The following is a 15,221-nucleotide window of genomic DNA, read 5'->3' as shown; positions in this document are numbered from 1 at the left end:
GTAGTCATCTTGGGAAATTACACGTTTATTCTAACTCTGATACCTATATTTTTACTTAGACTTTTTAGAGTACCTTCTTTGGAATTGCTTCTAGAGCTTGTGATACATATTTTAATATGTCTTCAGTGAATTTGAATTTTTATGCCAGCTAACAACAACCCCAAGGAGTCTGTTCCTTCTAAGCAAGTCTGCTCTAAGTCAGCAGATAGTGAGGTTGGGAGAACTCCTTTTCAAGTCTAAAATCACAGAATTTTAGAGCTCAAAGTCTACTTAATCATTTAGTCAGGGATTTTAAATTGGTAGTGGTTGATAAGATGGGTTTTAAGAAAGATTATAAGTCTTATAGAGCTCTTCTTGCTTGATTTGTGATGTATACTGTTGGTTAAAGTAATTCAAGCCTTTCAATTTGTGGGTGAAAAAATAGAGGCTTAAAAAGGTTAAGTAGGAGACTCAAGACTATCAGCTAGGTGGTTGTAAATGCTAGAATTCATACCTGCTGGGTCCCTACCTCCTCTACTCAAGCTGAGCATATTGGCTCAATTACTTTTAGGCATGCTTTATTATTTTAATCTGATGTGAACTTGTGTTACTTCCAGAGGCAAATCCAGGACTATGAGAGGTATATGTGTACAGTATTGGAATCACTCCAGGTCATATGTAGACTGTGATTTCCCTACTGGACTCCATAAATCTCTCTATTCATTCCTCCAATACAGGTTACTTGTTGCCTTATTCACCTCTATATTCTTAGCACCTAGTGCAATATACTGTAAATGCTGAATGAATATAGTTTATTCCTTGTGCCATGGAACTTTCTGGATTCTTGCAGTGACTAGGTACTCCTTCCTGGAAATTTGGAGTGGATGGCTGCTCAGAGCCTTGCTCTGCAGGCAAGAATGACAAAAAATTGGGTTGTGTTCTGTAATGATGAGAGTCCATCATTGAATGGGTTCAAGAAGAGGCTATTGAGTCTTTCTCATAATTGTTGAAAAGTAATTTTCTGCATTGGGAAGAATACTGAACTTCGTTCTTTCCAATTCAATGATTTTATTCTCTGACAATTTTCAGGATATGCTTTACCCTAATATAAGCTGATCTGAGTGACCTCAGGGGGCAGATCCAGGACTACTGGGTGTTCATAAATTTATTGTAAGATACCTCTTGGAATTGTTCTAGAAAAATCTTTTTTTTTTTTTCAGATGGAGTCTTGCTCTGTCACCTAGGTTAGAGTACAGTGGCATGATCTCAGCTCACTGCAAACTCCACCTCCCAGGTTCAAGCAATTCTCCCGCCTCCCAAGTAGCTGGGATTACAGGCGCCCACCACCATGCCCAGCTAATTTTTGTATTTTTAGTAAAGATGGGGTTTCACCATGTTGGCCCAGCTAGTCTTGAACTCCTGACATCGTGATCCATGTGCTTTGGCCTCCAAAGTGCTGGGGTTATAGGTGTGAGCCACCACGCCCAGCCATTCTAGGCAATCTTTAGATGACTTGGAGAAAAGTTTCAATGTTTTGAATGCTTGTTACAGATGAAATAAACCAAACCATTACATTTTCTGTTCCATTGAATTAAAATCCAGTTAAAATTTGGCATAGATTAACGTGACCATGGTTGCAAAAGGCAGATAAAGAAACTAAGATCCAAAGATGTCTTAACTTGTCTCCCAAGACTAAGCTCCCTCTTGACTATTGACCCAGTGCTATAAACCTCTAATCTAATTGCTATCACTGACATAAAAGAAACAAGTCAAAAAATTACTTTTTTCTTTATGTACAGTTTGACTTTTGTGGCCTCTAAACTCAACTTTGGCAATGTGTACCTACCGCTAAGGCTAGCGACTTGTGTAAGCATCCCATGTCTTAGAAGACTTTCTGAGTGATTCCAGTCACTTAAGGGACACTGAATCTTAGTAAGACACAAAACTGCTTATAATGCTATCCATTTTGTTCTTCTGTATTCATAGATCGTTTGGAACAAATGAAAGCCAAAAAAACTGGCCAGAAGATGCTAGTTAGAAAAGCAAACAAACAGAGGCAGGATAATCACTTGAACCCAGGAGGCGGAGTTGCGGTGAGCTGAGATTGTACCATTGCACTCCAGCCTGGGCAGCAAGAGTGAAACTCCGTCTCAAAAAATAAATAAATAAGAAAGAAAAGAAAAAGAAAAACAAACAAACTCCTGTTACCTCTCAACTTTAACTATTTAATGGAACAGCCATAGGAGTTCATTCCCAGACTAATCAAGCATCAGAATGGCTCCCATGAGAAAACTTAAAAGTTAGTTGCAGAAAATGCTGTACCTGGAAATGAGTCCAGTGGCAAATAAGGGTTAGTAAGAAAACCAGTGCAGACCATGACAGCATCAAAGATGGCTGACTCTTGCTTCTCTTTGTGCAGAGTGACAACCTCCCATTGGCCAGAGACAGTAAAATCTGAGCATTTTGCTACACTGCAGACTTTGGTCTGAAAAAGAAATCACAGATATGATTAGCTGTTGTCAATATTCCATTAAGGGCTTGCCAGTTGATGTATCATTGACATTTTAAAAGTTGTAGTACACAGAATAAACATAATTAATAAGTATAACCCTAGGAACCTAATCAGGTCACCAGACTAATCATGATTCCCTAGATGGAAGTACTCTAAGCTTAGAGAACTATCTAAGACAAGCGGTGGCATCCAAAAATTTTAAGTAATTTGCTCAAATTCTCACAGAAAGTGATAGAATCAGAATTAGAACCAAAGTTTCTGATGCCTTTTTCATTATTCTTTCTGTTATGCAACTTTATTTCTCACAGAGCTGTCTCTCTAACAACAATTTCTTTGACAGAGACATAGATAAGATATAATTGAAAACATGAATTTGTCCAGGGTATATTAGCTTATGAGGTTTTATGGAGTATGTTGCTGACGTTTTTCCAGAACTAGAAAGCAGTTAAAAAGTGCTAACATTATGGCTTGAATTTTTGAGAGTGGTTCACATTTCAAAGAATCTATTTTTTCTTCTTATTGAGTACATACGTGTCCATGATTACTGGGCTTTGGTTCAAGAAATATATGTACAATAAATCTCAGACAAGTCAAATTTAAAAGGATAAATTATTCACTGACCAAGAAGCTTTGCTATTTTTCATTCCTTTTTAAAGTTTTTAAAGAATATAGGCTTCTTTTTTTTTTTTGCTGTCATTTTCTTTTATTTCTTTGTTCTATTTATATTAGTCTTCCATCACAAAAGTAATACATGTATATAAAATGTTTTTCCAACAATACAAAAATATAAAAGTATAAAATGGAAGTTATGCTGGGCGTGGTGGCTCACGCCTGCAATCCCAGCACTTTGGGAGGCCGAGGCGGGCGGATCACAAGGTCGAGAGATCGAGACCATCCTGGTCAACATGGTGAAACCCCGTCTCTACTAAAAATACAAAAAATTAGCTGGGCACGGTGGTGCGTGCCTGTAATCCCAGCTACTCAGGAGGCTGAGGCAGGAGAATTGCCTGAACCCGGGAGGCGGATGTTGCAGTGAGCTGAGATCGCGCCATTGCACTCCAGCCTGGGTAACAAGAGTGAAACTCCGTCTCAAAAAAAAAAAAATGGAAGTTATTTCTTCATCTCCCAACTCCAATCCTGAGAGATAAATACTGTTAACAGTTTGCATATTTATCTCTTTACTATACATATAAAATAAATATGTGTATGTACATTTTAAAAAATAAAAATAGGATTATATTGTAGATATTTTACAACTTGTCTCTTTCATTCTTAAGTTCCTCTTAATGGGTTCACTATTTGGTTTATATTATTTGAAATGCTTATTGTGTTTCTACATTTGTATTACAACTATCTTTTCTAAAAGTAAATTTTCAGTTTAAAATCTTTCAAAATAAATTTATTTTTAATCATAAAAATAACAAGTATGGAGCCTGGGCACCATGGCAAAACCCCATCTCTACAAAAAAGAATGTGGCTTAATATTTTTTAGGTCCCCTAAGATACTTGGATGTAAGTATTGCAAACCAAAATTTTATACATGTGAATCTTTACACAAAGCATCCACCCCACCTCCAGATTTACTTAAAGTGGGGAGTGAGTATAAGGAGAAAATAAATCCAGCCAGGTGTCATTAATATTGCCAGTTTAGTGTCTCATCTACAGAGACCAGGGCTAGGCTAGAGAGAGAGGAGAAAATAGGTAGGAAAATACTTTCTGACTACTAACTGATGTTTTGTGTCTTACCTTGAATTGAATGTGTTTCAGAAGGTTGAAGTGGTTTGCATACATTTTGAGATATTCCAGAAATTGAGAATTTGGCACATAGTTTGGATAATCTTCTGGGAATGGAAAGTCTGAGTAACAAGACATCTCCTTGCAGCTGTTGGAAACCACAGACTCGTAGAGACTGGCTCTGCCTTCTTCAACATGTTCCTGTACCAACAGTGCACACACATGAACATTCATTGCATGCTTACAGATAAGCCTGGAAAGAACTTGTCTGTCCACATGCATGCAATATCATTGCCAAACACGGGAGAATATGGAAATACATGAGAATCAGGAAGTAGTATTTATTTGGATGATGGACAATTTGGTTTCATGGGGTATTCTTGAAATGATTATGGAGAAGATGGTTCAGATTATGAAGGATCTTTTATCTGAAGTTAAGGAATTTGGATTTTACAGGAAGGTTATGGCAATCTACTGAATGTTCTAAATATAGAAGTGATTCATATTAAATTTTGGAAAGAGAATTCTGGTTCTACAAAAGATGAATTAGAGAGGGCTGAGAAGGAAGGAAGAAGGCTAGCTAGGAGCCTAAAACACAAATCCACTTGATTGCTAATAAGGGCATGAGTCGAGGCAATGACAGCTGGAACCCAGTAAGGTGAGATTTGTGAGATGGTAGTAAGGTTGAATACATAGGATTGCAAAACCAATTAGATTTAGGGATTGAGAGAGGAAGCAGTCAGAGGTTTCCAGATTGGACAACTGTGTATATGGCATAACACTAGCCAATTTCTCACCCCAGTTTTTACTCAAATAACTAGCAAATATCAATATCTCATAAGACTACTGCAAAGTTGAATGATAAGCAGTTTTAGTAATGTCTTTAATGTACATTGCCTCTGTCTTTTGGGTGGTAGGTAGTAAGGAGGATTATTCTGATTTCACTGGGAAGGTTCTTGTATTTTAACATTATTTACCATCTTGCATATGTATAGTTCCTTTTTCCTATGAAATAAAAATTATTTAGTTTATGTGAACAAGTAGAAACATGAATACAAATCTCACATATAGAGAGGGATTTCTCTTTTTCTGCAAAGGATATGAATCTATGTTACGTATAGATTTATGTATTGGCATGAAACATAGAGCAATCACAGAAAACAAAATTATAAACATTATAAACTGTGGTTTAAATTAATGTTACTTATCTCATTGACTGATAAGAGTTGATTATAACCTCCTTATTTGTGGCCCACCCATCAGACAGACTCAGCTAAAATACTTCTGAGTGTTGTGGACCAGCCACAGCACAACTCGTGGGTGTTCTAAGCCCCGGCGGTGACGAGGGAATTAAGGAAAAAAAAATAAAAACAGACACAGAAATAGAAATCATTAGCATGGACCCAGGGATTCTTCACAAGATGAGGACTGTGAAGACCCAGAGCTTTAGGCTCCACACATACTTGTTGTTAAACACACATAGTTTGATCATATCACTCAAGTTGGGGTGATCATGGAGTGAGTACACACAATGAAACAGTTTATATCATCTACATTTAGTAGGAGGTATGTGGTTATTCTAAAAAACTAAACTAGTATTTTATAGTTAAACAACAGATAATCATTGAGGTGCAGCTGCAGGAGTGTGGGAATGGGTAAGAGCCAGCAAGTTCTAACCTTACATGACATACCTAAAAGGAGAGACTATCTCCTGAGCCCAGTCACCCAAGGAATAGGCGGGAGACCAGAGAATGCCACTTTTATCTCAACCAGCCCAGAGGCCTCCTGCAAGACCCTTTATGAGCCTGTGAGCAGGGTCCCCTCCTCCAGGCCACGAGACCCTTACTGAGGGGTTCAAGCAGCAGGAGGTTGAGCAATGGGCCAGGTGTTCCAGTCTTTGATACCCAAACGTTTCAGGGCTGTGATCAGCACTTTGCAAACTTTCTCACCAACCCAGCATTGTTTTACAAAGTACAAGTTGCACTCTATGTTTAGCTATTACAATGCACAAACTTCTATAAACTATAAATCTTAAACTAAGGCTAACTTATTAAATAGAAGAAAATTAACTCTTAAGTAGATATGGTATAGGCCTGCTCTCTATTATTTTGGACTACTTCTGAGAAAGATGACTACTTAAATCTTGATATTTTATTCAGGGGAAATATCTAAAGCAGTGTTATTCAAATATAGTCTGCAGAGCAATACTGATAGGAATTGTTTGTTACCAGTCTGTTACAAGATAAATACAGAAATCGAAAATAAGCATTTAGAAACTTTTATAGCAATAGTTTGACATTGCTCAATGTGTAAGTATGTGGACACCGTTTTGTTGAACAGGATATAAATCAGTCATGTCTAACTTGTGCGATGAGTTTGAGTTGTGTACTAGTCATACGCTGTAGGACTGTATTGTCATGTGTGATGTTTTAAGGGTTTCTTAAAAACTTATCCAAAAGTAGCTGGGCATGGTGGCGCGTGCCTGTAATCCCAGCTACTCGGGAGGCTGAGGCAGGAGAATTGCCTGAACCCAGGAGGCGGAGGTTGCAATGAGCCGAGATCGCGCCATTGCACTCCAGCCTGGGTAACAAGAGCGAAACTCAGTCTCAAAAAAAAAAAAAAAAAAAAGCTTATCCAAAAGTGCATAAAATCTGGAATCATTTTCTTTCATTGAAAGATAATTTATATTTAATCTTATAGTATAAGTTATTTGAACTGGCCATGGATAAAAGATTGAAGATACATCAAGAAAAAGTAGGACTATCAGCTTCATTTTGGATAGCAGTTAAAAAAAAATACCCTGAACTTGCTGAGACTGCTTTAAAATCTCTTCCTCATTTCAATCAGCATACCTCCGTGAGTCTCCTTTCTCTACTTTGACTGCTATTAAGCAATGTTTAGAAATGGTTTAGATACACATTATCCCCTGCAAAGAGCATTGCCATTTATTCAAACCAGATTAGGTAAATTGACAAGCAGAAAGCAAGATTAATTGTCACATTAAAAACCTTAAATAGTAATATAAAAAATGTATATTTAAAGTATGCCTACCAGTGTTTAATATGGAGGAATGCAATTTCACACAAAATATTTCTTTGCTTGGCAAAAAGTTACAAGGGTAATGGTGACTTACTGTGTGAATTGTATATGTGCACACTTTCAAAGAACGTGTTCATTTTTTGTAATCGTTTTCCCTTATATCTATGTTGTTTAATGACACTTACTGAAATTAATTTTATAATTTCTGACTCTATAAATTTCAAATTTACATTTTGTATTTTTTCTTTGTGTCATTTTCATTTTTCTAAGGATTCATTTTTATTATATTTGACAGCAGTCTATAATTAATTGGAAAAAAAAACAGGTTGTTCTTCACTGTTTGGGAAGCACAGCTCTCTAGCTCAGCACCTTTGAATTTTGTGAGGCATTGCTTGGGTAGTCTCATTAACATGTAGATGCGGACTCTGTAAGTGGGAGTGAGCCTAAGATTGTGCATTTCTAACAAGCTTCTATGTAGATGCTGCTGGCCCATGGACCATATTTTGAGTGAGAAAGCTTTAGAGCAGCACTGTCCCCAATAGGATGTATAGAAGTCACATAAACACTTTTTAATCTACCAGTGGGGCCGTATTAAAAAAGTAAAAAGAAACAAGTGAAATTAATTTTAAGAGTATATTTTATTTAACCCAACATACCCAAAATACAATTTCTCTCTCTCTATATATAAATATAAATTTAATATATATAAAAATTTATATATATATACAAATTAAATTTTTTTTTTTTTTTTTTTTTTTTGAAATGAAGTTTCGCTTTTGTTACCCAGGCTGGAGTGCAATGGCGTGATCTCGGCTCACCGCAACCTCCGCCTCCTGGGTTCAGGCAATTCTCCTGCCTCAGCCTCCCGAGTAGCTGGGATTACAGGCATGCGCCACCATGCCCAGCTAATTTTTTGTATTTTTAGTAGAGATGGGGTTTCACCATGTTGACCAGGATGGTCTCGATCTCTTGACCTTGTGATCCACCTGCCTCGGCCTCCCAAAGTGCTGGGATTATAGGCGTGAGCCACCGCGCCCGGCACAAATTAAAAATTTTAAAGCATTTTGTAATGGCATGTTTAAATGTCAGAAATTCACTGGGGAGGGGATATTCCAGTGTCCCCACCTTGCCAGGGCTAACCCTTCCACTTGTGCCTACAACTCCACCCCTCCCTTTTCCTGCTAGGATCGTGTCTCAATTTGGATTTATGTGCTCAGTTATTTCCTCTCATCTGGATAGTTTGCATTTGCCTACAAACATCTTTGGGTCTTCCCATCACGCAAACAAAACAAACACAACAACTAGGAAATCTCTTTAATTTTGCTCCTCATTACCTATTGCTTTTAAAGTTGAATATGAACCCCTTGCCCAAACATGCAGCCACTCTTTTCCCTCCCAGTCCTCCTCTTGTGTGTACCATCTGCACCAAGAAGCTATTTTAATTTTCTGAATATGCCCAGTACTTTTTCTTTACTGTTCCTACTCTCCCTGGTGTCTTCTGCTCAATCTCTTCTACCTGTCAAAATTTTTCAAAGTCCATCAGACACCACCTCTTCAGTGGAGCTTTCTCTGGCTTCCTAAATGTGGCCATTATCCTGCTCTCAATTAAATGCCCACAGCACTGTTTCTGACTTGCAGAATCCAGCCTTCTTCTATCTGCCTGACAGCCCTGAGGGCAGGGTGAATTCTTATTTTTGTGTCCCCCACCGTGTTTTGTGCTTTGTGTATTAGTGTTTGACCCACCTGAGCAATACAGCTGGAAATGGGCCCAGCTGGATCTAGACCCATTTCTTTTGATTCTTAGATCAATGATTTTTAGTGTTAATGATTAGGTGCCTATGACCTGTATAAGGAGTATTTAAGAGGCTTTTGATCTTTAGGCTTACTTTTTGTTTTGAAAGAGATGACTTTAGTCAAATAACTGCTAATTTAGTTGAGCACTTTCATCTTTCAAGCCAACTCTTGACCCTGACTGATTAGGTATGCTTGTTTGGAATACTGTTGTTAAGAAGATTCTGAGGCTCTCTAGGGGAAAGCCATCATGTTTGATTAGTAATGTCTTCGATGGACATGGGAAGGGGGAGATTTTTGGCTTAGGTGTCAGGTTTCTGCCATCCCGTTGAAACATATGCGGTTTGATTGCTGAGAAGAGACATGCTCTTCTACCTGGCCCTCTTTGGAGGTCTCCATGCACTGATGATCACATTTGCTGGTGGGGTACACTTTAAGATATGCAGTTCTTTATGTAAGCCAAGCTGCCTATGCTGGAGGACTGTGATTAAACTAGTAACCTTGGCCTCTCTGGAGCTTTACACACTCAGCCAGCAAATAATTACTTTATTTCAGTTCCAAATTCTGCCCTTCTGTAATAGAGAAATGCTGTGTCTTTCTCTTAGCCCCTTGGGATCTGAGGCCGGGTTATCTGATACCTTGCTTCTTTTCTCTCTTTCTGACAGCTTTCTCCTTAGCAAATTCAAAGCTCATGGGAAATGTTTTTGCTCAAAAGGAGAGAAAATAGAAACTCTGGAAAGATCTGATGCAAATGCTCCCCTGACTGAGCAGAACATTCCCTGAGTTCACAGAACATTTTCCCTGCCTGGCTTCAGGGTTTTGATGGCTTTAAGTAGGGCTCCAGGCCAGGCAAGGGTGGGCTTTTTAGTACCTTTTCCTCAGTCTTCGCCCCTTCATTCCTTTCTCTGATCCAGGCAGTAACCCTGCTGAGATTTGGGTATATTACTTTTCTTCTGCTCAGGGAAAAAAAAAAGACGCAAAAACTCACATTCTTTACTTTCGTTCTTGGCCTGCACTGGGATTGCCAGGGCGGCAGGACCTTGATTATGGAGCTCATCCTACACGGAGCCCTGAGTCTTTAATGCAGATGGGAAAAAAAAAAGACGCAAAAACTCACATTCTTTACTTTCGTTCTTGGCCTGCACTGGGATTGCCAGGGCGGCAGGACCTTGATTATGGAGCTCATCCTACACGGAGCCCTGAGTCTTTAATGCAGATGGAGCCAGGCTGGGAAAAGAAGCAGGTAAAGCAGCTCAGTCTTGCAGGCAGAGGCTGAAATTCTTCCTCTTGCCCGTAACCCTGCCGTCTCTGGCTTTGCTTCAGAGCCCCTGGTCCTGCTCCTCTGCCTCTGGGCTTCCCTGGCCTGGCCCAGTCACTCTATTCTCTTCCATACTTTGTGGGCATCTTTGGAAACACTTCTTCCCCTTGGCTCTAGATAAAGAGTACAAGTCTGTTCTGAGTTCCACTGAAGCTCACCTGTGCCCTGTTTCTTTTACAATTTCAAGGGCTCCTCGTGGTCCCCTATTCAGCAGACATGTCTAACCTTCCTCAGGGCCACCAGCCCTTGTGAAAGAAGTACAGATATAATTTCCCAGCTGCCAACCCATTCTCCAATAGACAGATAAAGTTGGTGAAACCCCACTTACGGTGAATCTCCACAGCCCCCCAAGGTCGTCGCTCCTCTCAAAGCAGGTGGGCTCCAGTCCTTCTTCCAGACAGCACTTAATGGAGGCCAGGCCGCTGACCCCAGCTCCAACAATGGCAACTCGCTTGCCCATGTTCTCTGCGTGAGGAAAATGAAGCAAGGCTTTTTATTCACAAGAGCTCCACCCCATCCTTGGCTGCTCTAATCAACCAGGAAAAAGAATTTGGAAGAATAAGCAATTTGCTCCATTTGAATCTTCTGTAGCTGGTCTCTTGTGTGTGAATGTGAGAAGGGAAATGTTCAGGTCACTGGTTAACCCTGTGCTTGGTATGCTCCCCGCCTTATGCAGCACGGGTGCCAAATGTTAGTACAGTTGTGGTCAAGACTGTAGCTTCTGGCAGAGCTGCTGGAATTGGACCTTTGACTGGACAGAGTCTTGTACTTTGGACTGAGCTGCTGCCTCTAGTCTCCATTCTGCAGCCCTAGAACTGCATAGATCAGCAGACTAGGAAAAGGTCACCTTGTCAGACACATTCTCTTGATCACATGCAAAACTGAAGCTGAGATTGGTGTGGTGACCTGACACAATACTACGCAGCAGCTGGTGGCATGGAGTTGGGACCAGGAGCCATGACTTGTGGCACCACAAGTCCTGCTGTAGCACTGTCCTTTGTGATCCTGCCCCTGGGACAATGCCAGGGCCCCAGCTGTGCCGTTGGTGTGTCTCTTTCACAGGTCACTAGTGATGGTCACCAATGGGAGAGAGAGAGGGTGGCTGCCAGGAAGGGTCTGTGGTAGAAAGGTAGGCATGCGAAGCCATCCTTCCCCTCTCAGTTGGATACTGATTCACCTCCAGGGCACATGGTACAGCCACCATTGGCACAGGCCAGAGAATCTTCTGGCACCAGGCCATGGTTAATAACACACATGTGTAAGAGCACTGAGAGGTAATAGAGTGCATTGATTAAGCAACCAGGCTCTGGATTCAGGCTGCCTGAGATAAAGCCCGGCTCTGTCAGTAACTATGGTATAATCTCGGACAGATTAACCCTTCTGTGCATCGCAAATATAAAGAAAACAGTAGTAGTAGCTTCCTTGAAGTGCTTTGTGAGAATCAAGTAAGTTAATAATGTAAAGTGTCTCAGAATAGTTCTGGCACATAGTAAGTGCTCAGTAGCTGTAAGTTATTGAAATTTTAAAAATGTTTCCCGGAATTAGTTTCATCTGCCTTTCACATCAATGAGCCTCTGTTCTTTTAATTCCTATAGCATTTCTGGTCAGTAGCACACACATTTAACACTAAATTATATGATGTTAGCTTTTCCCCCAATATATTTTTGTGAAAATTTTATCTCCCTAAGTTTTTTAAGTGCAGGGTAAGTGCCCCCAGACATAATTTTTCTAAAAATTTGCTATTTTTTAATTTGACAGGTGAAATCTCTTCTCAAAGCTGGATATACATCTTTTGTTTTTTTTGGATTAGGCATCTGAGAGAAGCAGCTCAAATATAGAGACGAAAATACTCGGTATTTTTAAAATAAAAAGGTCCCCTTTTTTCAAGCAACATGTGAAAGTGTTGTAGAGCTGGTTGCTTCCCATAGCAACTGGACATAATTTACTGGGGAAGAACTAGTAGATTCCTTCTAGGGGAAGTCATGTTTTGGGCCCTGATGAACACTATAAAACCAAAAACCTTGTATAATTTCCCCAGTTGAAGTGTGGGTACTGGGGTGGAATCCTGCTCTATCATGAGTCAACTTGGTGACATAGGAAAATGACTTACCCACTTTGAGCCTCAGTTTACTTATTTGCAAGATGGGATAGAATGCTACTCATTTTTGTAGAACATAGTAGGCATTCAATAAAGAATATCCACTTTTATGAGAAAAACAATTCCAGGAAAAAAGGAGAGGGTATTGCATATATACATATGACATTGGGAGTCGTGCATGGAAGCATGCTGGCTCTATAAAGAGCAGGTTTGACCATAGCATGATATTACTGCCAACAGCAGGACAGTGGGAAACAAAGCAGGTTCTCTTTGCATTAGGGGAGAGTGAGGAGCCATTTCCATGAGCTGGGTTGAGAAAGAGGATGAGGCAACTTTCCTATCTCCCCTGAAACTAGAGAAGAGGTCAGTAGAGGGGGGTGTTATTTCCCTGGAGAAAGGCCAGCAGTGTTTATCCTGCCAGGATGTCCAGAAGGGTGTCCCAGACAGAAGGAATGGGCTCCGGTGTAGGCAGGACCAGCATTATGTATTTCCTTGCCTGGGGTGTAGTTTTAGGTACACACTGTTGACTCAAAGCAACTGGCTGGTTTAGTAAGAAGGAACCATCTACTCCAAGTGCCTGGAGAAGAGGGATGTGCAGCCAGAGACCTGGCTCTGCTGTGAGCTAACTGTGGAGACCTTAAGCAGGGGACTGAACTGCCTTGGGTTCACTTTGCAAAAGAGGATCTCTTAATCTAAGTGCCTATGCCAGTAATGTAAACGTTTGCCTTTAAACATTTGAAGGATCAATGTGGAAAGATTAGAATTATGGCCAGCGGTACAACTGGAAAGGCAAATTTTTGCTTATAGCACCTTTCAGCATTTCAAGCTCTAAAATTGGCTTTATTCAAGCAGCATCTAGATGACAAATATTTGGAGGTATTATAAACAGATTAACAGATCATAGAGAGGGTGGAATCAAATGCTCTATAAAATTCTATCAGCTTAGATCTGTGATTCATTCTCTGATTAGTTCAGGTGTCAAACACTCAGTGGCTTCTATATTGCTAAGCCCAAGGCTGGGTATTGGGAGTGCAAAGGAAGAACAAGGCATGATGCTTTCTCTAGAGCAACAACCAGTCGGATAGGGAAGTCAGGCATGAAAATAAATAATTAAAAGATTCTGTTTAAGATGCTAAGACAGAAGTACGTCTTATGTACAAATTGCAATAAGAGCACGAAGAAAGAGGTGCCATTTCTGACAATGGGTTGGTAGGAAAACAACACAGTCACTACTATTTGCTCCAGGTTTTGAAGGGTAAATATACTTCAGTGGGCAGAGAAGTGGGGGAAGTGAGCTCTAGAGTTAGGGATCACTGAGAGTGAGGGCTGGAGGTGGTCACAGATGCGCGTGAGTAAGGCAGTGAGCTTGCCTTACTCTTGACTCCTAGACCAACCACAGTGTATCATTCACAAGACATTGTTGACAAACTGATCATATCTCTTAGTCTTCTCTCTATATAAGTTATATGTTTCCCCAAAGTAGGCATTTACTTTGGCTCATTTCTTTATTTTCTTGTAGCTCCTAGCAACACACTTGGTCTATAATAGCTGCTGTGTAACTATCTGGCAATGGGTTGATTTTGTGATGGGTAAAATGAATTCATTCATCATCTTATATCCATTCGAATTTAAAAATTAACTCAGGCTGGGTGTGGTGGTGCATGCCTGTAATCCTAGCACATTGGAAGGCTGAGGCAAACAGATCACTTGAGGTCAGGAGTTCGAAACAAACCTGGCCAACATGATGAATCCCTGTCTTTACTAAAAATACAAAAAAATTTAGCTGAGCATGGTAGTGTGTGCCTGTAATCCCAGCTACTTGGGAGGCTGAGGCAGAAAAATTGCTTGAACCCAGGAAGTGGAGGTTGCAGTGAGCCAAGATTGAGCCACTGCACTCCAGCCTGGGTGACAGAGCAAGACTCCGTCTTAAAAAAAAAAAATTAACTCAGTAAAAATTTGCTGTAAACTAATATCCTAGGTCAAAGATTCCTTCCAAAAAATTACCTTTTATTGGCTGGTCCAAAGGTAGCAAGCTATCCAATTGGTTGTTCCCACTCAGTTACAGAGTTACAGATGCAACTCCTTGTTCTACTTTCTCCTCCCTTCTCACTACTGTACTTGACTAGTCTTAAAAAATATACAACTTTTTGTTAAACATCCAATAAACAGAAGCTTCCTCCCTAGGTTACCACTATACCTCAGCTGGACCAGATGTAGTCAGCCTTCTCTGAGCAGTAAATCTCCCTGGGGCTTTTCCTTTTAATTATTATGATTTTTTAATAAGATGAGGTCTCATTATTTTGCCCAGACTAGTTTTGAACATCTGGGCTCAAGTGATTCTCCTGCCTCCACATCCCAAAGCAGCTGGGACCACGGCCATGAGCCACCATGCCCAGCAGTCTTTCGGGCTTTTCATGGGACAGGTAGAAGGTTTAATTTGATATTTTTGTGGATATCTGCCTTGAAAATTTTGGGTTTATTTATGAGGACAAAGTCACAGTACAACCGGAATCAGAGACATGTAGAAAACTACAAATATGTATTTAATAATTGTATTTTAGAAAGTGAAGGAAATGAGAAGGGAAATATAAGAATTATGATAAGAGAAAGGAAGAGAGGAAAAGAAAAAAGGACACAAAATAGGTTTCAAAGTCACCCTGAATGTTTTTTTTTCTTTAATTTTTCAGTTCAGATCTGCTTGGCATATCACCACGTTCCCATTTGAAATTGTTCTCAAACGTGAGAAAAGC

General features: G+C 40.0%; 1 protein-coding gene across 2 annotated transcripts in view; it reads right to left on the bottom strand.

Moving 5' to 3' along the window:
• Positions 1-15,221, bottom strand: part of FMO1 (flavin containing dimethylaniline monoxygenase 1) — a 35,994-nt gene that overhangs the window by 16,804 nt on the left and 3,969 nt on the right. The window contains exons 3-5 of one of the 2 annotated variants that reach the window (XM_064370883.1): positions 10,702-10,838; positions 4,238-4,426; positions 2,302-2,464 (exon numbers count right to left, since the gene is read on the bottom strand). In XM_064370883.1, coding sequence (XP_064226953.1) covers positions 2,302-2,464; positions 4,238-4,426; positions 10,702-10,833 — 484 coding nt within the window. In that variant the 5' untranslated portion in view covers positions 10,834-10,838. Of the gene's footprint in view, positions 1-2,301; positions 2,465-4,237; positions 4,427-10,701; positions 11,035-15,221 lie in introns of those variants that run through there. The other variant, XM_012444707.3, reaches the window with a different exon arrangement.

The sequence above is a fragment of the Aotus nancymaae genome, unplaced genomic scaffold (assembly GCF_030222135.1).
Source record: "Aotus nancymaae isolate 86718 unplaced genomic scaffold, 86718_ANA_hifiasm-v0.15.2.pri h1tg000108l, whole genome shotgun sequence".
NCBI lineage: Eukaryota > Metazoa > Chordata > Mammalia > Primates > Aotidae > Aotus > Aotus nancymaae.
The sequence above is the reverse complement of the archived record's forward strand: the minus strand, read 5'-3'. Positions and strand labels throughout refer to the sequence as shown.